At 35.1% G+C, this 23,326-nt stretch overlaps 1 protein-coding gene across 7 annotated transcripts in view; it reads left to right on the plus strand.

Annotated features, from left to right (window-relative positions):
- LOC138706428 (PR domain zinc finger protein 10-like) overlaps positions 1 to 21,415 on the plus strand; it is a 93,181-nt gene extending 71,766 nt beyond the window's left edge. For 5 of the 7 annotated variants that reach the window (XM_069835721.1, XM_069835726.1, XM_069835722.1 and 2 more), the window contains 7 exons: positions 3,402 to 3,570; positions 9,676 to 9,864; positions 10,061 to 10,144; positions 12,344 to 12,517; positions 12,644 to 12,854; positions 16,443 to 16,537; positions 18,244 to 21,415. In XM_069835721.1, the coding sequence (XP_069691822.1) occupies positions 3,402 to 3,570; positions 9,676 to 9,864; positions 10,061 to 10,144; positions 12,344 to 12,517; positions 12,644 to 12,854; positions 16,443 to 16,537; positions 18,244 to 18,618 (1,297 nt within the window). In that variant the 3' untranslated portion in view covers positions 18,619 to 21,415. The remainder of the gene's footprint in view (positions 1 to 3,401; positions 3,571 to 9,675; positions 9,865 to 10,060; positions 10,145 to 12,343; positions 12,518 to 12,643; positions 12,855 to 16,442; positions 16,538 to 18,243) is intronic. The other 2 variants (XM_069835725.1, XM_069835723.1) reach the window with 2 other exon arrangements.
- The last annotated feature ends 1,911 nt before the right edge of the window (positions 21,416 to 23,326 follow it).

Consider the following 23,326-nt stretch of genomic DNA (forward strand, 5'->3'; position numbering starts at 1 on the left):
AGATCAATTTCAGTACACACACACACTATTCGACTCCACAATTCAACACCTTCCAACAACAAAACACACCCTCCTAACAGGCAGAGAAGTTCGAGATGACTCTGCGATCTAGTAGGCTCTGATGATGGTGCGTGAAGCACTGAAACAGCTGTAAGCTGGACAGATATTTCATATTTAACACGAGTAAGTCCACTAGTTCATCAATTAATTATATTAAAAATATGCTCCAATACAAACACCACAAAGTATGCTTGTGTTTCAAAACATAGCTATGCATGCCTGTAATTATAATTGGCACGATTTATAGAGTTTAAAATTGTCCTACTAGCGCTAATGGTTTCATTGCCAGATGCCAGGCATTAAACAACAACAAATTGACCTAATCATGAATGAAAAGAAAGATATAATATCAGACAGAAGATTCACAACCCAGATAACAGATGTGTTAGGCAGATGATGATGTGCTTCACAGTTCATGGTTTTAACTGTCACCTTCACTTCTAAACTTAATAAGGTGTTCTACAACCCAGATGACGGATGTATCTGTGAATTGTGCAACAGCCAGAGTGATAGTTACCATATAATACATTGTAATACATTGCCCAGAAACAACAGACACAATTGCAAAGTCCTCCGCCATTTGAATTGAACACAGTATAAAGTAATTTACATTTCTTCACGCTGCACCTTGTGTGCTTTTCCTTATATGAAATTAGTCCAGCATGCTAGCATGAAAATGAACACTGTTCTTGTTTATTTTCTGAAGTCTGCAAGAGTCAGATGCTAAGAGCTAGAGTGCAAGTTTTAAATTGATGAACATTGAGACTGAGAAATGCCATCAAGTGCAGTGTCCTGGTGATAGGTATCAGATTGAGGATTGTACGATCTGAGATATACACAATTATGAAAACATATCCTTAGTGGAGTGTAACTGTTCATTCGAATTTTATGACAGTAATAATGGGGAAATGTGTTACAGTATATTGAAGTAGTTGCCAAAACTAATTAAATTTTGTCCTGCAAACTTGGGCGGCCGGGTAGCTCAGTTGGTAGAGCAGCTGGCTACGGACTGGAAGGTCCTGGGTTCGATCCCAGGTGGTGACGGGATTTTTCTCGTTGCCAAACTTCCAGAACGGCCCCAAGATTCACTCAGCCTCCTATAAAATTGAGTACCGGGTCTTTCCTGGGGATAAAAGGCAGTCAGAGCGTGGTGCCGACCACACCACCTCATTCTAGTGGCGAGGTCATGGAAAGCATGGGGCTCTACCTCCATGCCCCCCAAGTGTCCTCATTGCATGTGACGGGGATACCTTTACCTGCAAACTTACAAAGTGGATAGCACAGAATGGATACAGTACCGCAGTTTAAAGACTATGTGTATGTGTGTGCATGCGGGCGGTTTTTTGCTATTGCTGGTAATGAAATAGGAAATCATGGCATTTCGAAAATTGGCTCTGCCTCTGTCGTCAAGTGAAAAAAAAAAAAAATATGTGAAGGGGTTCTTACTTCTTGGGGCCGTTCATATGACTAAATCTGCATCACTGACTCTTAGTTTGGTGTAGATTTCAAGTCCATACTAGTTTGTAGTATTGATCTAAAAGAGGGAGTAAACAATTTTGAATTGTTAAGAAGTGTAGATTGAACTTCTTCCATTGCTGATAATGAAATATTAAATCAAAATGTTTCGTAGATGACTCTATTTTCATCTATACTCCTATACAGTTTCTTATGACTGTGATAATTGACAAGTGCATACCTCCTTCTCACTTCTTGGAGATGGTATCTCATACGTTTCGTGTAAACTATTCATTCTCTCTGCATTCCTTTGATTTTTAAAATACACTCCCACATTCCCATAAAAAAGCTGTTATATTTCTACTGAAATGTATGTTTTAGGCTGTAGTTTCATTGAGTGATTATGTCAGTCAATCAGTATAAAAGAATACATACTAGGGTAAGCATTTACAAGAAAATTCAACTTATCAGATTGAAGTCACATATAATGAAAAGAAGTAAAATAAGAAGAGACAAAACATTAAAATAATTTTCTAGTATAGGAATTGAGAATGTTTTTAAGTTTGTAATTAGATCATAGGATTTTTAGGTTTTCATTACTGATTTATATACATGAAAGTATAGTGAAATACATCAATTGTTTTAATTCTTGCAACATAGATCTGTTTACTTATTATTTAAGCTGTTAATATTTTCTTATATTAAATAATATAACTTTCATAACTGTCATAATCACAAATAATGGCAAGTATATACAAAATTCTTGTCACTCTTTTTTTAAATGCAAGGTTTGGTAACTGGCAGTATTTTTTCTTCTGTAATGGTATGTATCCGACTTTTTTATGCAATAAGAATAATCATAAGTAGAATTGTTTTGCTTGGTGTTTTGTAAGATAAATGTGGTGATGGTTATATTATTCTGTGAATGCTTGTTTCTTATTGAGTTTCTGTATAATATTATATCAGGTTATATGTTTTGTATACAGAGAAAAATAATAGTTTTACTTATGCATATTGGAATTTAACAAAAGAAAACTTTTTCTGTTTACATTTAAAAAAATACTAAGTAGAATAAAACTGGTTCTACCTATATATATGAGATACCTATATTTGATTTCAGATAACATTTTTAATATGGTGAAATGTAACACTATAGTAGTTACAATCGTAATATTGTTTTATAAGGCATATCAGCAACTACTGATATTTACATCCTTCAACTAAATTTGTTAAAACGTACATTTTTAATCAATAAGAAATATTTATTACAGTGGCAAATTAAAATCGCCATCAAGCTAATAATATGATCACACAAACGTTATTTAGAAGGTAAATTGTGTTTAAAGATATTGTTTTATTATAATAAATTACAGCTTTAGAATTTATTGCCAATCATTTTTAGAATTAATTTTCATGTTTTATTTCGCTAGAGATGTAGTAAATCTCACATTTTGTGTTATGTTTATGACTTTTAAAATGTGAATGTGTGTCAAACTAAAGAAGAAGAAGCAAATTTCATGTTATTCCAAGCGACATAAAAAGTTTACTAACAAATTGTTAGATTAAAGTTTTAGAGTTTCGATTTTCGGAAACTATAAATTTGATTTTATTCCAGTATGAGTTGCCATACTTTATCAACAATAAAATAAAATATTTTAAACATACTGGAAACAGAATTAATATATTGAATATATGTGATATTTTTCATGATCAGCCAATATGTACATATGGTTAACCTTCTTTCAAATTTATGACAAGATTGGGGAAAAGAGTTGTAATAGTATTATTGTTTAAAACTGTGAAGTAAGGTCTTTCGTGTATTTCAGCAGTAATTCATTTGCTGAGTGTGGCGAGATTATTGAATTGGATGTGGTGTTTATTTGAAGGCACTCAGACCACCGCGAGTTCCTGTGTGCAAATTGCGGTAAGCAGTTCAAGCGTAAGGACAAACTGAAGGAGCACATGAAGCGCATGCATTCGGCTGAGAGGGAGCTGCGTCTCGCTATGAAGCCTCACCGTACCCCTACTGCCAAGAAGTTCATGCCTAAGGTACAGGTAAAGTTATCCCGCACACCAAGTTTGTTTATTTTGTAGAGCACAATAACATAGTCTTTGAGTTCTTGCTCTTTGTATTTCCTTATCCAGCCTACTTTCCTTCTAAAGAAGCGAAAAATGCAGCATTAAAAAGCATTATGCTTTGTCCTCCAGTGACATTTTAATCATTCTGATTTCTGAATGATGTGGATATCATGAAAAAATAGGTAACAATGGTAACAGCAGAAATTGAGATGTTAAAGAATCTAAAAGGTATGCATGTTCTAGCATTCTTGGAATGGTCTCAGGACTGATGTAATAGCTGAACCCTATGCCTTCTGACTATTTGGCTTATTTTAGGGTTTATTCTGCTGAAGGAGGAAAGGACGAAAAAGGGTGTAACTTACTGGGAAAACTAAGGTGAACCGCAAGCTTGTTGACTACCAGTATTTGTCTCATTCTGGAGTTTATCATCCCATTGAAGGGAATTTGGAAGAATAAAAGCCAGAAAGAAGTTCGTAACTTACAAGAACACATAACTGAGGGTAGGGAGGTCTCGAGAACACATAAGGGAGGGCAGGGAGGTTTTTTGCTAAGTCCTAGTTCCCTAATTACAGCATCCTCAGTTGCAGGACTGGACTGTGCATCAGTTGTATTTTGTAGCACCTCATCTATGTCACTAGTCAATATCTTTTATATTACCTTAATTTGAACTCTAACGAAATGAGTCACTCTAGGTGGTCTAATTGTTACTATGCTTGCCATTAGATTTGAAGGAGTGAATTTTTAAGAATCATTATTAAAAAAAATATTAGGACACTTTCCTGTGGAAAGGAAAAAAAAAAAAAAAAAGACACATGTTGTAGGTCTATAAAACGAAAAAAAAAATCCTGTCTCTGAATAAGAGAGTTTCAGACAAAATTTACCGTCCTTTTCTCATCCACATCAAAATTAAACTCTGCTGTGTTCCCACCACTGCATTTCAGCCTGTCACCACGGTAATTCCATCTTACATGTTCCCTAACTTAAGTTACGGGATTCTCTACTCTGCCAATCTAGTAGCAACCCACTAACAATTAATTCGATTATAGAACTATTCAGGATTGGATGCAAAGTTTTTATGAATGTCAGATCATAAAATTATGAACACTGAAAATCCATATGCTTTAAGTGTTACGCATCTTTGCATTCTGCATTTTGAAGGAGAGTGGGCTATTAACTGTAGTACTCTGAATTCAGCTTTGTTTAGAGTTGGATGATGCAACATTTCTTCATTTTTGATACTGACTTCTAAATCAGATGTCTCTTTTACGATAATTGGTACATGGCAATTCCCTTCTATCAAAAGAAAAAGTGTTTTATATATATATATATAACCCTACTGTAACTCGTCTTTGATTATCCAGTGGTTACCGTGCTTGTCATCGAATTTTAAGTTTGCATATTAAGCTCTGAACGAGGACAGTGGATTTTTAAGAAACAATAAAACAGCTTAACATGTCTTCCTTCGAAAGAGAAGTAAATTCAAAATTCCCAAGTCGTATATTCACGCTACATAAAATAAATACAGCTTGCTGTCCCCAGCTTCATCAGAGGCCTCGTATCATATTTATGGTCCATAAAAGAATACTGTCTGACAGAATCCTAACTAGCTGTTCCTAGTCCCACTATATTCCCTGCTTTGCGGACATTTCTCTCTCTTTGTTTTCGAATAATTATTATTACTAAAGACAAAATTCTGTGTGAACCTACTGTTCTTAATTATTCTTTACACATATAAGGTTCGTTCCAACAACAGTCAGTAACCATCTGTAATCATTGTGAGCATGCACAGCAGAGAAAAGGTGTTTCAACACGCTGCAAACCAGTTCTGAACCGGATACATGTACTTCAGTCAGGTGTTTCAACAAACTTTTGACATGGATCTGGAATGATCAAAAGTAGTCGGCAGATTGAGGCATGTACTGGTGAATACATGTCTCTGACATGCACATACGATCACCAAGTGTTTCCTCGATATATGTTGAAGAACGATATGATCGATTGTTTACATCTTTTGCTTCACAACTTAAAGATTAAGATGGAAAGTGACAGCGACTTTCTTAAGAATCTAGTACAGACGGATAATAAGTAGAGATGTAATTTTTCGCCAAAAAGAAAGAAAATAAAAATTATTTAAGTAATGAAATAATTACATTTTCAATATGCAACTTTGATTAGAAGTATAATAAATAAAGTAAGTAAATAAAATATTTAAAAAAATTATTTTTTTATATGAAAGATTCCCCAAGTACAACAACATCAAATTAGCAAAATTCTTACCTTCCGTATTTTTATTATCTTTGTATAGAAAATTATCTAAATAAATTATATTTTCTGCAATTTGCATTAGCTCCAAAACGATAATAATAAAATTAAGGAGCCCATTCTTATATAAAGATGCTTGTAGTTGTAGCATCTCTGGATTTAGTATGCAATGATCCAAGAAAGTGTTTCAATATCATCCAGTTCTGTTTCAATCCCACAGCAGGTACTCAACCAGTGCATGTGCATAAGATGGTACAGGATCCATGCATGAACTGCTTGTTGGAGCGAACCTATAATAATGATAGTAGCTATCTTTGGTAGAAAAGAGTGGGAACTGATACATTTCAAAATCACATTTGTTTGCAGCCTTCTTTGTGTGTGTAGCAGTACCTGCCAGTGTACAAATAAGACATGTTGAACATTGACCAAATTGTGTTTTTATTGTCACAATAAACCCAAATAAACCCAAACTAGTCGAAAAGATTCAGTAATAAAATGCACTGCTGCAATTGTGCGAGAAGATCGTTGAATAACATTAAGGGAACTGGCAGAAGTTTTTAGAATGTCAGTAGGAGCCACACACACACATTGGTAATAGAATGACTGCATATGACATGTGTTAGTGAAATTTGGCTGCACCAGTTTAAACCATGAAAGGAAGCAGCATCAAAAGGTTGTGTGAAAATCTTCATCATCACCAACATCAAAGAAAGCAGAAGTGATGTCATCTGCAGAGAAGGTCTTGGTCACAATATTCCACAGCCCCATATTGTGAATACTGTCATCAATCATCATATTCCCACATTACCCGTAATGTCGTATGTGCTTCGTTCTCCTCATTAGCTCAGACCTTGGCTCTTATGAATTTTATTTATTCCCAAACTTGAACAAACACTTTCATCATAAATATTTTTAGTCTGTGAAGTAAGAAGTGAATGAGTGAATGCAGCTGAAGCAATTCCCAAAAACCTGTCAAAAATGACTTTCACTACATGTTATGTGTTTCAAGAGTGGCAAAATTGTTAGGACAAATGTATAACGAACATAAACTACTTTCAGAAGGGTCATCAAAATGACGAGAATGATGTAAAAAAAACTCGTGGTCAGTTTTATTGTAATAATTATGAACTGATTTCGAAACTAGTACAAAGAATTAACTTAAGAAAAATTGCCAAATGAGAGTTGCATATTGCCCAGTACAGTACTACTGATGAACTTAGTTTCAAGGAATCAAGAGTGTTGCCATCCAGTCTCTACTTTGCAATGAAAGGAATGTAGATAGTAAAGTGTCTCACTGTACATACTGCATGCTTTGTAGTGTATATTTTGTAAAGTTGTAAGATGTCTGATCTTTTGCCACATGAAAATACCATCGGGGTGCACAACATATTGCAAAATCTCATTTTCGCCGATAATTGACATATCACCTATTGCCTTGGAACCACAGAAATGTTTCCTAGATCATAGTCATTCAACTCTAGAGTTTTTATATGTACTTATAGGGATTTAATCGAATGTGGAAATGTTCCAAGTTCTTGTCATGTACAGATACAGAAATAAAATTTGGAGCTCCGTTATTGTTTAAGTTTCGCTTACAACACACTGCGCATGCCCAGTTCTCCAAAGCAGTAGTCCACATGGCATTGTTTTGTGAGCAATTGAAATATATAATTTTTCTTCGGGTTTTGTTGCAATCCGAAAGGCATTTGAAATGATGCGATGAAAAGTGATCTAACATTAAGAGTAGCTGGATCTTTGAACATTGCAGTAAAGTAGAATGACAGTAAATTAAATTTGACCTACATTATGAATTTAAAAAAAAAGTCGACATCATAATCCAAAACGGAGCCTTCTTAGCAATCAAGCATATTTCACGGAGCTATCAGAATGCTTGGAGAGGAATGTCATAATCACGATTACCTTACCATGTTCGTACTGAACGACTTTTAGTCATTAGTTTGAGTAATTTCTCGATTTCGTTATTAGTAGGGAAAATATATCTTCCTCTAATACCGGTAAAATAATACTGGTTTGAACTATTCTTGAACTGTGCTATTATCTCATTATTAGGCATCTGTTTTGATTAATAGTAGTTATGTCGATGTGTGTGGTATGTCATTAACATGAAGGACCACAGAGGACTGATTGTTCTGATCAGCCCCAGAGGCGAGTCATAGACTAGGTATTCCTTGGTCTGGATGTCCGCGTATTTCGACAATGGAACAAGACGAAGCCTTACACAGAGTGGTTTCTGCCGATCCCTTCCACTCTGCTCATCAACTGCAGGCTGTATCCGACTTTCTCGAATGGTTCGTAACTGTCTGAGAATAGATTATAATATTAAATGCTGCTAGGCAGCAACTAAAGAGAAAATTACATTGGAACAAACTTTAGACTGTGTTGCTTTTGTAACCAGCCTAGGTAGTGGTTTCGATTAGGGGAGAGTTATTTTCTCTGACAAGATCAGAATTTCGACCAATTATGATGGATCTGTCATAGCTTATTGAAAGCCAGGTTCGAGGTATGACCCACAACATGTGAACCAACATGTTAAGTTGGGACGCATTAGCACAGTTAGAATAAAAAAGTTTCCGTAAAAGTTGTTTATTTTTAAAAGTAGTTACCAATGGTACCTTTAATTACCTATGTTCTAATTTGAAATTTCGAAGTTGACCACAGGTACCCCTTCTTCCAGTTTGTTATAGGAAAGGCTGATATGGGTGGTCTGAAACACCCAGTATATTGATTATTTATTTAATTGTATTGGGATCCTTCTCTCATGTTATAGGATCCATGTGACCCATTAACTGAAAAAAAAAAAAAAAAAAAAACAAATTGAGACGGACATGTATAACTTCTTTCATCCGAGTTAAAATTCGTGTAACATTACTGCTATTTGCCTAAAAATGTTTTCATTAGCCTTGTAAACTCATTCTCCCCACATTGTCGTTGTTACTGTCTTCTCAGTCTCCTTGTCTTCATCATCGTCATCATCATTAATAATGAATTAAGTCTTAGTAGATTTGTTTTGGCCTTATCCAGTTCATCCTCACGTAATTTGTATTTGTGTCCAGTTACTTTCATAAGTTTAGATTTGCTAATAACTGTTTTTACTTACTATTTGCGTAAACTTTCCAATTTTTTTTTTCTGGCGCAAAAATATGTGTCCTGCTGCTTTTCTGAGAATATTCATTTCAGTTGCTGTAACTGTTTCAATGTTTTTGTTACAAAATCCAAACTTTATTGACATACAGCGGATTGGAAGAGAGAATTGTATTGCATACTTATATTATTTAAAATGTTGTAACTAAATTAACCCCTGAAGTGTTGTTCGTTACTCAGATTTGTGTGAATTTTTAATATTTTACGATTTTTTTCGTGATAAATTACAGTCCACATATTAAAAATTTGATACCTGATTCAAACATTTGTTGTTTGCTGTAATTTTGTGTTTGTATTCTAAAACTGTGATCCTGTAGTAAGTAGCTCTTATAATTGTTCTGAGAGATTAATCATGTCTATAATGTTCAGTACAAATCGTAAGTACTAACTGATTATGACGAATTGAATTATATGACCATGATCACCACTGGCATTAGTACTGGTGTGTGCACGGACACTCTCGCATATACATGCATGCATGCGCGCGCTCACCCACACACACACACACACACACACACACACACACACACACACACATACACATACACACATATTTGTTCCCACACAAATAATTAGTAGATTTCAGAGAGTGTATTTTCATTGAAGTCTGTATAAATTGTTGTGGGTTATGATTGTGGGGTGCGTGATCTGTTACAGGTCTCCCCAACAGACTACCATCGCTTCATCTACAAGTGTCACACCTGCCTGCTGGGCTTCAAGAGACGTGGCATGCTGGTGAATCACCTGGCTAAGAGGCATCCTGACATCAGCCCAGACTCTGTGCCGGAGCTGAACCTCCCCATCCTCAAGACCACACGGGACTATTACTGCCAGTACTGCGAGAAGGTGAGTATTTGTTATTTACGATGATGGTGTTGATGGTAATGGTAGGGAGATGGTGGTGGTGATGGATGTGATGGTTGTGGTGGTGATGATGATGACAATGACGACGATGATGACGATGACGATGTTGATGATGATGACAATGACAATCCTCATACTAGCATGCATTTTCTCAATGACTACTTCTTTACATTTGCAGGTTTATAAAAGTAGTTCCAAGAGAAAAGCTCACATTCTGAAAAACCATCCAGGAGCAGAACTGCCAATGAGCAACAGACGGAAGGTAAATTAATTAGAAATCTGTACATGTGACAAAATCCGTTATACCAAAACATAGGAACTCATAGAGTGGAATTTGCAAATATTTATTTCGGACTTCACTTATCAGCATATTATTATGTACTTCTCATCATTCGTGCTAATATTTATTAGCATTTCACAGTTAACTAACTCTTGACTTTGCATTGTCAGATATGTCAAGAAAAAACAATGTTCTGACACATTTCTTTGTGAAGTGTGCACTTGGAATTTTCACTTTGCAGGTTCAGTATTGAAACTGATTTTTCATGTTAATATGTTGTGTTTTAATGCTGAACACTTACTTGGCGGTGAAGCTATTCATTATCTTGCACTCCTATATTTTTCATAGATTGTTTTATTCTGGAGGGTTGGACATTTCGCGAGATGATCATGATCCATTTTTTCGTTTAGTTTGCATAATGGGCAAATGGTTGACTGAAGGATTCCAATTCTGTGTAGATGCTTTGCCATGCAGTCATGGCCTGTGATTAGTCTGAAAGCTGCTACTACTGATTTTCTGGGTGCGTCTAGTATAATTTTTGGGTTGTAATATATCTCTTCCCATTTCTTCTTTTTGGAGTTGTCTGTATTATGTGATTTGTTTGTGTATACATCTTATGAATCTTTTGATTGAATAGAAGGATAATTTTTCTGTGGGCCTGTAGGTGGATGTGCTGCCTTTTTGGCTAATGCATCTATTGCTTCATTTTCAATTATATTGCAGTGCATAGGTATCCATTGTAGGGCAGCTCATTTGTTCAGTTTTGTAAGTTGTGACAATATTTTGGTGCATTCTGTTGTTTTGGTGGATATTGCTGGCATTTCGGTTGCTATTGCTATGATTGCTGCTTGGAAGTCTGAAAGTATTACTGCGTTGTGGAATTTATTAGTGCAGTATAGTATTTTTTTTTTTTTTTTGGTGTCACTGAGATAGCTTCCAGTTTCTGATTTGTCCCATATCCTAATGGTTTGTAAAAGGAAAACAGTTTGCTTTGGCTCTTGCTTCAGCACCTTTCTGCTTTGATTTATTATAGTTTTTGTCTTCAATTTGTAGTATTTCTCTTCTCGTAAGTATCTTATAAAATGTTATAATAGACACCAAGTTAAATACTTTTGTGTTTGAAACCAATGTTTTTCAGACTTTGAGGCATTTGTATTATTTATTAATTATATTTATGTCTTGGTTACACTTAAATTGTTTAGTTTCTTTATGCTCGACCATGCCGAAATGTAGTAATTATACACCTGGTAGCATCCTTTAATGCATGTCATTAAAGTACACCTATTCATTAAAGTTTAGGTTTTCGATTATTCTCGGAAATGCAATCGAAAGACAACTATCGAAAGGTCATGGAGGCTGGAAATCCAATACTGTCGCAGAAGGTTATGTTCTGTTACTATAATAATTAACGTTAATTGTAAATAATATTCAAATAAATTCAATTTGTCATCTCGTTTTTCAATGTCGAATTCAATTTCAAGGTTATATCAAGACTAATGTTTATCTTACTATTATCAAGGTCGTCGACATTCGTTTCCCGGAAAAAATCAATACTTTCGCGTCTGCACACATCTCACAATTCATGAGGTAGGCTATTGCACTCACTCACATAACAGTAACATGAATACTTACGAATAATTTTCTAGTTAGAAATATGGTCGAGCATAAAAAGTCGTATGAAACTTGCCTATAATGGTAATTAAGACGCTCGTATGAAAATTATGAAACTTGCGCTCGTTTCATAAACATCCTCGCATCTTAATTACTATCATTATACTATTATAAAATTTATAACAAAGAAATATATGTATAATATTCTTTCTTTCTTTACATAGGAAAAGAAAGTATCTAAAACATTTAATATTTTCTTCTTTTTTTTTTTTTTTTTTTTTTTTTTTTTTTACACACTAACAACTGTGCGTCATTTTGTCGTGTTTTTCATAGGTCCTACGTCAGCTAATTTATTAAATTTCAAACTTAATTCTGATTCAGAAGAAATATATTATCTACTTGCTCTATGATATGTATGAAAATGAATGCATTTACACCAAATGTCAGGTGAGGTACATGCTTCACACACTCAGTAATTAAAGATGCATGTCTCATCACAACTTCTGTATAATATACGTACTGATATTATCAAACCTTCGAGTTTTCTGTAAGTGATCTTTGTCTCATCAGGGAGGTGTTCCAGAGATACCAGGGCTGCCAAACCCAACATTCTCTCAAACTGTGGGCAGTGTCACAACTCATCCTCATGGCTGTCCATGGTGTCACAAACAATATGCCTCAAAAGCGAAGTTACTGCAGCATCAGCGGAAAAAGCATATAGACCTTTTGCCCCAAAGCCAACAGGTCAGTACATGTATTTTATTATGATTTATTTTGTTTTCATTGCCTCTAATTATGGGCAACAAAGATCTTTCTGGAATTTTGCAAATCTCTCAGTTAATTAATCAGTGTGAAATATGTTTTATGCAGACTGAGAAACAAATGAAACAAAATGGAATGTTCTGTGCACAGTCACCTCGTGTCATGAAGAACCCCAACTCTCCAGGTGGCCCTGAGGGTGGCAAGTTCTTGCCCATGTCTGTGCCTCCAACTCCGCCAACCTGTGAAGCGCAGCAGGTAGTGCAGCTGCAGAACGCAGCAGACAATGTTGTCACCTCGCAAACCATCAGCATCATACCAGGTAATTCAGCACAACCTGCACTTATTATTTATGATAATTTTATGATACAGAATTCTGATGTCTGTAAAACTCTCTTACTTTTCGAATACACTGTCATACATTAACAGTTGCATTTATTTTGTGGAAAGTTTTGGAATAGTAATTTTAACTGTTCCATTATAAGACTGGGTCTTAAACCTTTATTCCTCTGCTGCTGTTAGAGAAAATAAGGATGATTGATGGTGAAGTGAGCTTTATAATTAGTGTTTTTCTATCCATGCACTTGATTTGGAAGATATTTATTTTACAACACTCTTATTTAGACTGAGGACATAAAAGACAACATTTTTATAGCAGAATTCAAATACCGTTTTGTATCACTCAAATTGTTTACCGTCAGTTTTACCCTCTCAGTTTGTTAAGTGTAAAAAGAAAATATTACAATGCTGTAAAAAAATTGATCTCGAGATGTTCACAGAAATACATGTTTTCAGCTTTCTTGATACATAAAAATGGTTTCGGGTATATTGTCTATGGAATTATTGCAACCTACCTTCAGTTTGGAATTAACAGAGGAAATAAGTAAATCAGACACACCAAAAGAAGTACAAAAACTTCTAGCACTGGAAACGATCAATACTAGATACCCTACAGAAGAATGGCTACACATATATACCGATGGATCCACCACAGAAAACCTTACTGGAGCTGGGGTTACACGTACACATTTTTCCTTTCATCATTCTGTTGGCAGAGACACAACAAATTATGATGGTGAAATAGAGGCTATACACATTGCTCTCCGACAATTATTAAATCTTCCCTTAAATAAATATAACAAGACAGTAATTCTTTCAGATTCTAAAGCTGCAATTCAGGGAATATGTTCCAATGCTACAAAGAAGTCAACAAAAATAAGAGAATGCTACAAAATGTTAACACAACTCCAAAAAGTTAATAAGATTGTCCATCTCCAATGGATTCCAGCACACTGTGGAGTCATGGGGAATGAAACCGCAGACACACTTGCAAAGAAAGGCACAACAATAAAACAAAAGCCTAAATTTAATTTCTCATATTCCTCAATAAAACGCTTGATCACTACAAAATTTTCTCATTCATACCTACAAGAAATAGAATCAAATGCTAAAGACAAAAAATGGATTACACTACTTTCCAACCCAGATATAATCCCCCAGAGACCAAGGAAAACAGCAGTTGCAGCCTTCAGACTATTGACAAATCATGACTGTCTAGCAAGTCATCTCTACAGAATATCTCAGCTTCACCCGTATGTGTCCTGTGTAACGATCCAGCAGAAATGAATGAAGATCACTTGAAGACCTGTGAAGCATTAAGATCAGAAGAAACTACAGTTCAAAAGTATTGGAAAGCACGACTGCTAATGGCTTCATTGCCAGATGCAAGGCACTAGACAACAACAACAACAACAACATATTGTCTATGTGTCTGTCTGTGCACAGTGATTTTTTACTCAACTGTTGGGCGGATTTTGTTCAAATTCAGTACGAGTCTGTTCATTCAAGCATGATGCCTATAAACTACAATTATTTTACTAAATTTTTCAGAATTGTTTCTACTTTTCATTTCCGATATTCTGATTAAATCTGCATTTGTTCTCTACCACCTCCAGAGCAAAAGAATCGTACAAAAGACCATGTAATGCAGTCATATCAAACTGGAGCTTTATGCCAAGTCATTTGATAGAGAGGCAATACCTAAACAGATACTCCTGTGAGTGTGCCCTTAGAGGAAAAAACCGAAGTCATCCGCATTATGGACGTGGGAAAATGAAAGGGGAACTGATACCCATTTTCAAAAGTTTTTCATTTTCTGATGACAACTTAACACTCGCAATTTCAACAAGTACCCTAATCTTAAGATAATATTTTCAATGTGTATGTATTAATATTACTAAATAAACTTGAGTTAAATATTATGTCATTTTGGAATTGACACTAAATCGCCAGTGCTGAACATAGCCGAAATCGTATTTCCCCCTCCATAATCCACTACCATAAGAACAGTGTGTCTCTCCCATGGGAGCAATATGGCTTCAGTGAGAGCCACAGCTTGTTTGACACACATGTGATGTAATGCGTAGGTAATGGAATGGATGTGGTTACAGTACAGTAAGGGAAATCTTCGAATGGACTTCAGTGAATAATATAAACAACTGACTTAAATTTATTCCATAAAGTGGGTTTGTTCGTGTGTTCCCAAAAAAGAACAGACAGTAGGTACAGTGCCAACTAGCAATATAATTTCTGATAATGATCATGGGGAGGACTGTATAGTTTTGAAACCACATTGAAAGTATTCGAACATGTTTCTTGTATTCATAATATCTCTATGAAGAACCCCATTTCATGCTTTGTCAATCATCTTCTTGACCTTTTCTTTCTCTTACTGCAATAAAGAACATTTGTTGTATGTTTTTGAAAGCAAAATAATTGTATCTTTTTGTTGTTGCACATTCATTAACCAGTTAAAGACGTATTTAATATTTACCATAGATCAACAATGATGCTGCAATGCTGATGTGAGCTCTATGGAATGCAATAAATGAAATGAAAATATATTTTTTCATTTATATTCGTGTCTGTTTTACTAAAATGGTCTGACACTTCATGCCTATGAACATGTGTATATAATTTTCAGGCCAAAGCCTGATTTATACGAGTCCTTATGTTTTAATGTGAGCAGTTGTCGGTATTTTGATGTAGATGGGATGCTTCTATTGTATGCAAGCAGGATTTTCTGCATTTATGTTATAAAGGGACACAAACAATAAAAAGGTTGTGGTATTTACATAAAGTTTTTCATTCACCTATTTCTTTGAAATGAGTAGAAAATATTACTTGAAGTGGTGAAGCATTATGAAAAGGTACATGCCATTTAGATGTCACCATTTACTGGAATAAAATTTTATTGTATTTATATTCCCACATAAATCAGTTCGTGATTTTTAAATTTGAATAAAATGCACACATTAATGCATGAGAAAGGCAGATCCTAAATCACAAAGACAAATGGAATATGCTCTGTAAGAAACATAGCATGGACTTATTTTTTTTCTGCTTGAAATTCAGTGTTCACTTCTTCCTTCTGTAAGTACCTTGGCATTTGTGAGAGGATTAGAAGTTCACAAGAATTTCTGTTTAAATCGCGACTGAATAAAACGGAGATTACTTAAATCTCAGGTTCGAGCTCCAATGCCTGAGAATGGTGAAATTGCTAGTAGATGACCAACATAAGGCGGAGCCCAGCAATTGACGGAATTTTGTTTTGTTGACTAGCAGTTTATAATAGGTTTCTTTATGTATCCTAGTAGGATATGATCTAGGTATTTCCAGCTAGCAGATTGCATTTTCTATCAGCCTCGAGAGCCCTTGCAACCACACAAGATCCCAACGTACTTTTTTATTATTGGTGGTAGCATATAACCATTTTATTGATATCAGAAACGCTGAGGACATTTGCTTTTTTTTTTTAAATATAATTTTTAAGCATCATTTATTATACGTAATTAGAAGTAATAAGATTTATATATGGGAGAGATTAATTTCTGATTACTTCTGTTTACAGCTGAGTATCATATCACAGGATCTGAAGAAGCACTTCGTGAGTACCAGGAATCTGGAATCATAATAGATGCCACAAATTTGAAACGTCCTCTGAAGGTACGCAAATTTCTATTACACTATTATTACATCTTCAGTAAAACCTGCTGTCAGAGAGTTTCTCTTCAAAGTGACTGGGATTGACAAATTCATGGACTAGTGTGGACAAAATGATTTTTCTTAGTTCTTTGGTTTCCCCTGTTATTTTTTATTCCTTTGTTGCTTTAGTATTGCATCATCTCACAGACTGACGTCTGAGTTTAAAAAAGTATTTAATGGGAATATTTCAGTTGTGATAAGCAGTCTTGCCAGGTGACAAACTGTGTTATAAAAAACACCAGTTCAATTTTTAATAGCTATCCCCTATTTATGGGCTTCATATGCACTACACTCATTTTGCTTATTGCACTAGCCCTTGAGTTATTATACAAGACACTTTAGTGTCCGTCTTCCTTAACATGAAGATATATTAATTTCAGTGAATTATTGCTAAAATGTTCGAGTGTGAATCTGTACCACTTGCAAACCAACACATCACATAGTGTATGTTGAGCTTTGTCTATGTCTTTTTTGTGAAGTCAGCATTCTGAATTATTATTAATCAAGCTCATATTACGTAGGTAATTCTTTGTAGGACTAGGACTGTGTTGTAAACTGCATGATTGTTTTAGTTTGATGTTTGTTAAACAAGACCAGTTCAGTTTTTTCTTACACACTTCTTTATTAAATATGTTTCATATACTCATAACAATATATGGTGAGGTACCAAAGATCGAAGATGGTTGGTGCTTCAGTGATACCAGCCTTGAACCTAAAGCACTAATGTTACTAAATAAATTTTCATGGCTTAAAAAAGTGATATGATGAAAACAGTAATTTCACATACAACTCACTATACAAAGGGATAATTATTATATTTATACATTATATTATAATCGTGACGTAAATATACACACAGTACGAGATCTGAATAAAATTAGTGAATTTAATTTAGGGTAGCTTGCTTCGTCTGATCAATAACTCAAATTGTGCCTTCCTAACAATTACAAAATAACTGTCGTGATATCTGTAACATGCGTGTATTAAAACATTAGCATTAAAAAGTTCATTAAAATACTCAGTCCATCTTTCCGAAATTCTGTTTTTGTCTGTTAAAATTAAACCATTGGTGTCTCTGCAGATGGTTGTCCTTGGTTTAAAGCATTTTCCATCAAAATTAACAATTTTGCAAAAGAATTTATTATTGTCTGTACTTATAAAATCTTCTAAATCTCTCATGCACTGATTTTCTTACATCCTTCTCTTTTTTTTTCTTTGTGTGTGTGCGTGCGTGCATGTGTGTGTGTGTGTTTTTTTCTCTTCTTTTATAAATGCTTTTCTTACCAATTTGTGAATCCATTTCGCCTAAAATGATTTTCATGTCGCTCTTTGGGCAATAGTTTTACATAGTTTTTTTTAAGGTAATAAAAATAATCTTCCTTATTATCAGTCATAGGCATGGACATTAATTAGGCTGCAATTAAAAATCTTGCCTGTAATTCGTAAGATGCATAATACAGTGTATTCTTTCATTAACGAGTTTGAAATCCATTACTGAATATGTTTAACTTTTGCATTCACACCAAATTGATTTCTATTTTATTGCAGCTGTAAAAATGTCCATTCCTTTTTGAATGGCTCTGTCATCTTGACACCTTATTTTTTTGTATTGCTGCTACTTCTGCTTTGTTTACCTAATTCGTATCACATAATTTATCTGCTTCTAGGGACTCACTGATGGTGTTTCTGCAGAGCTTCTTACACAAGCCATGACAGAACTGACACAAATTAGTGAATTTCGCGTGTCTGTCAGTGGGAGCACTACATCGGGCCAGGACCATTACTTCAAGATTGTTCAAGCAGCTCCAAGTCCCATTGCAGTTTCCCAGTCAGGCGAATCAGTTGCTCAGCCTGACACCACATCTCCCTCTGATCACCAAGACCCTGTGTCACCTGCGCCTGCCCCTTCTCATCTCCTAACTCCTGAACAGTCCTATTCCCTCCCTTCCTCCCCAGCTGCCACGGCCCCACCCTCCTCTTCACCTGGGCCACGTGCTTGGGCTCAAGCCCATGCCACTTACACACCCTACACAGCCCGCTGACACTAGCCGTTGCTCTCCTTTTGTTTGTGCACTACTTTGGTTTGTGCTCCCTGAAACTCCTGTAGGAGTTGTAGAAGGGGTGCAATGTAACCTTGGTCAAGCTCTTGAGAGTTGAAAACTCACTTGAGCGATTCGTCTGCTCTGTTGCAGAGATGGCAACAGATGTTGTTTTGTTGTCCAGGATGAAACCTGGCAACACAGGTAGGTTGGGAGATTGTTGGCAAGTCGGTGTTTTGTTTGCGGTCTGCGAGATGTAAGGGTTTGAATAGGTTGGTAATGTTACTTTACAGTATTGTACAAGAGAAATAAACGTGAGACAGGTTTGCAAATGGCATTGGTTTTGGAAGTAAGAAGCCGAAAGTTTGTTATTATTGTGGTTGCGATGGAACTTGTTGGTTTATTTTTTTTTACTATAGAGCCTGGCTTTTAAGTGGATGGCTTTTAGTTTCCTGAACTTGGCTGCCTTGGTTTTTGATGGAGTTTAGGTAATATGACATTATTTTATAGCACCGGACAACATGGTGTAAATTGGTTTTTCAGAAGCAGAGCCATTTGATACTACAGAATGCCATTGCTTGTTCTGTAGAAGACGATGAATTTTTTGACAGGGATTGTAATGTTAGCAGAAAAATCTTTTTAAAATGGAGATAATTAGTGACTTTATACCTGCTTTTTGTGAGAGCACACGAAATGTACATCCGTAATTTATCAATGCAATGAAATTTAGCACTGCAGTTTCTGATGTATTTATTAAATGTATAGTAATTTATTTGAACTCTTGATAAAAGTCCTATTTTTTTAATTTTAATTCCATTATCAAGAGGAGAAAGAAAAATAGATACTGTTATTAAACGTGTCCAATAGGCGTAGTATTGGCGTGTGAGATGTAGTTGGGACATCGAGTAAATTGTTATATTTTGGGGAGTGAGCGTAGTTGAATAGATTCTCGCTTGGCCAGGATGTAGGCAGCTGCTAATTTTGTGGGTGAGTGAAAGCATCCGGTCCCCCCATCGTGTGGGGGACTTTTATTTCCAACAAGTTGGAAAACTTGTTATAACAGTAAACTTTTCTACTTGTTTGTTTTTGGGTTGTGATATCGTTGTTTGGGAGCACTCCCGAAGCATTCAGCTTCCTCGTGGGCAAGTGCGGCCTTGTGACAGGCAGTCTCGTTTTTTGCATTGGCATCAACTGGATCAACATTGTCGTGCGATGTTATAGCAATTTTTTTTTATTATTTCTACGAAGTCTTTAAAATCTTTGTATAGAAATATGTAGGCCAATGGAGGATCTAGTTTTATTTTGCCAGTTTGCTGGCAAATTTTTTGAAGTGCTATGTTTACTTGAATATTAGACATAAGTTTTTAATTCTGAATTAGACATGTTTAAGTGTCTGATATTTTTTGGTAGTCTTATATTCGAGTAAATGCAGTACCTACTTGTTGCATTATAGATTTACTAATATCCTTCCATTAGGCTGTGTACTAATATTAAATGAACGGACACACATCCGTTTCTGTTCATGTCAGTTTTATTGTCAGAGTGCTTTTTTGTAGTTGTCAAATATTGTGGGATGGGCGGTTTATTTTTTTCTATTGGCAGATTGTTTGGCCTTTTTGTTTCGGATCCCTTTCCTCAACTGTTTAAACTGCAAAATTGTTGTAGATTGTACTTGTTCGTGCCGCACCCACATAGCCACTCAGACTGAATTACTACAGCCGGTGTTTATTTCGCACCATTGTCGAGCGCAGAGTGCAATAGTTGTTTTAAATGTTATGTGATGTGGATAAGAATTTTTATGGATTTGTTATCGAACTGGTATTTTAGTCTTTCATAGTACTAAAAACACCATCTTCTCCCATGTGAAAATTTTATTTACAAATTCTGCAATAAGCATTAAGAGTAAAGTGGAGGGAGGACGAGAGCACGCCTGCATTTACTACAGTCTGTAAATATATGTACATTTTGAATATCTGGCGTTTTGTGTTTGGATTCTGTGGTCGGCTTTTGGACGTGCTCTGGTTTCCCTCTTACATGCACTTTCCCAGTATTTGCTTTTAATGATGGTTTGATGTGTTTAGATAGTAGAATATTTTAAAGAGGAAAAAAAGAATGTATGAGTTTATATTTACTAGTTTTAATATGACCGTCAAACAGATTTTTTTTTTCTCCCCACACATTGTTGGTACTTAATTTTGTAAGGACTGCAATTCTCTGCCGCAGCAAAGAAGCACAGACAATTACTAGGCTATCGCACAGCCTTATCATCTGGCCTTGTAATATTTGTACTTGTTTACTCCTGGCAAGTATAAAACAAACAGCCTTAATATTTTCTTGAGATACTTCCATCCAGTGTTCGAAACTGAAAATACTGGTACTACGTGCAAATATGGTAAAACTATGATAAAATTCATTTTATGAAAATTTAAGGCTGAGATGATGGGAATGGATATGGGGCAGTTGGTGTGGTTTATGAAATAGCCTCTGAAATGTTGGTCAGTATTAAATAGAAATGCAAATTTGGTAACAAATTGTACTGCTGCCACGCCATATTGTCCCATATTGTTCTTTTCGAGCACTGTTGTTAGTATTCTTCCTTTTTTCTTGCGTTAATTTGAACACTGGAGTACGAATTTGTTGTACAGTGGTTGAAATTAACGAGATTTTCTTGTTTGTAGTTGGCTCAGAAGGAGAGCCATGCCTTTTTTCGATGTCTCCTGACCACATCACCTCCTTGTTGTTAACCAAGAAACTTGGGAACATGTTTGTTGTGCTATCACGGGTAAAAGATTTTTTTTTTTATATAAAAATTCTGCGACTTTACATAAGTCCCTTCGAGCAGATTGTGACTTATTGAGAATTTGTACAAAGTCACAGAATTACGCAAGGGTTTTGTTCCTGCGGTAATTTCTTGGAGGTCATTGGATTTTAACTAATACTATGATGTTACTTTCTTTTCTTCCAATGGCCTAACATGCATTGTTAACTGCTAACATGGCTTGATGAATGCAGGGTACTCAGTTTTATCTGCCTCTGCATACGTCAACCTGTTTATGTATTGTATGAAGGTACAGTTGTTTCTGCTGATAGTTCTTTGGAATCTAACAAATTGTATGTAATATTGTTTAAAACAGACATATGTCCTGGATTAAACATAGATTTTTATTGGAAGTTTTTAAAATTAATTGATTGTGTCTATTAGGAATGTAATAACATAAAATGTGGCATATCAATTTTTTTCCCAGTGTATTATTGTGCTTCTTTTTGACGGACTGAGAAGGTTAGACAAGTGATTGTTCTCTGCACCACTTGTGTCCAGTATTCGCCGAAGCTTCAGTCTCTTGTTCGGACCCGACTTGGGGCTCATTGTTTTATTTTTCACCAAATTACTATTGAGACCTAATACTTGAAGCTTTGACTGTTTCTCAGTTGTGTGGATTTCAGATGATGTTGTTAGAATTGTTGATAAAAGAAGTGTGTGTGTGTGTGAATTTAATTTTACCACGTCATGATTTTATTGTGTGCATGAACATTTCACTAAATCTGTCTTTCAGAATTGATTAATGTTATTTTAAAAACTGTAATCTTTGCTCAAAATTGCCTTTATCTCTTAATTTATTTACAATACACACTAAAATTGGATAATGAATGTCATGTTGTTTATAATTTACTGTTGTTAGTTTGAGTTTTCACAACAATTGTACATCTAAATATTCTGCTATGTTTGTCAGTACCACTAAAATTCCATGTTCTTCCAAGATGAGTATGCAGTAATCCCACAGAAGTAACAGATTAAATTACTAGTTGTCTCAGAACACAGTGTTGTGCTTGCTACCTACCTACATTACACGTCAAAGTTGCTCCTGCCTTTGATCTCTTGTTTTCAACTTACATGCCACATGCAGCTCTCCAGAGTTATTTTTGTGACCTTCTGAACATGTAACTTAAGTAAAAATAGATCATTATCGTTTCTTAATAATTGTATTGCTTTCTCATTTATTTGAATGACTTGGTAAATAGAAAATTAACACTATCTTTTTTTTTTTTAGTGTGGAATGTTTATTGGTAGCTTGAGCAGCAAATGTTGCATATATTTTCTTGCATTGGTTACGATATTCATTAAAAGTTCAAGGTTTTTGTCTTATGATTATGCTAAGATGATTCTCAACAAATGGTGATCTATGATTATTTGAAATCACACAACCACCATCCACTTAAATGTTCCACACAATTATAAGAAGTCTACGAATCCCCTGCCATCTTTTTTAAACAAGAATATTTCATACATGTTCGGGATTTCTTCTACAAACTTATATAACGCGCTTGTCCCTAGTTGATTTTAATTTGGTCCTTTGCATAAAAGATCATTGATCTATGTAAAGAGTTTCTTCATCGTCAATTCTGTTCATAGCATAAGTTTAGGTTCATAGGTGGTAATAATATTAGCTGTTAGGAATATGAAAATACAGCTGAATAAGTTTTCTATATCAGAATGTCTTGGAGAAAGTACAGTACATTTTTGAACGAACATTTTTGCCATTCATCAAGTAATTCTCCCAAGTGATGAAGACACACTGCAGAAAGGACTATTTGAATTAAATATAATTATAAAAGAAATGAATCTTACAATTTCAAAACAGAAAACTAAAGTGATGGCCTTTATAGATGAAAGACCTGTAAGATCTAAGATCGTCATGGAAGATTATATAAT

The sequence above is a fragment of the Periplaneta americana genome, chromosome 9, assembly GCF_040183065.1.
Source record: "Periplaneta americana isolate PAMFEO1 chromosome 9, P.americana_PAMFEO1_priV1, whole genome shotgun sequence".
In the NCBI taxonomy this organism is placed as follows: Eukaryota; Metazoa; Arthropoda; class Insecta; order Blattodea; family Blattidae; genus Periplaneta; species Periplaneta americana.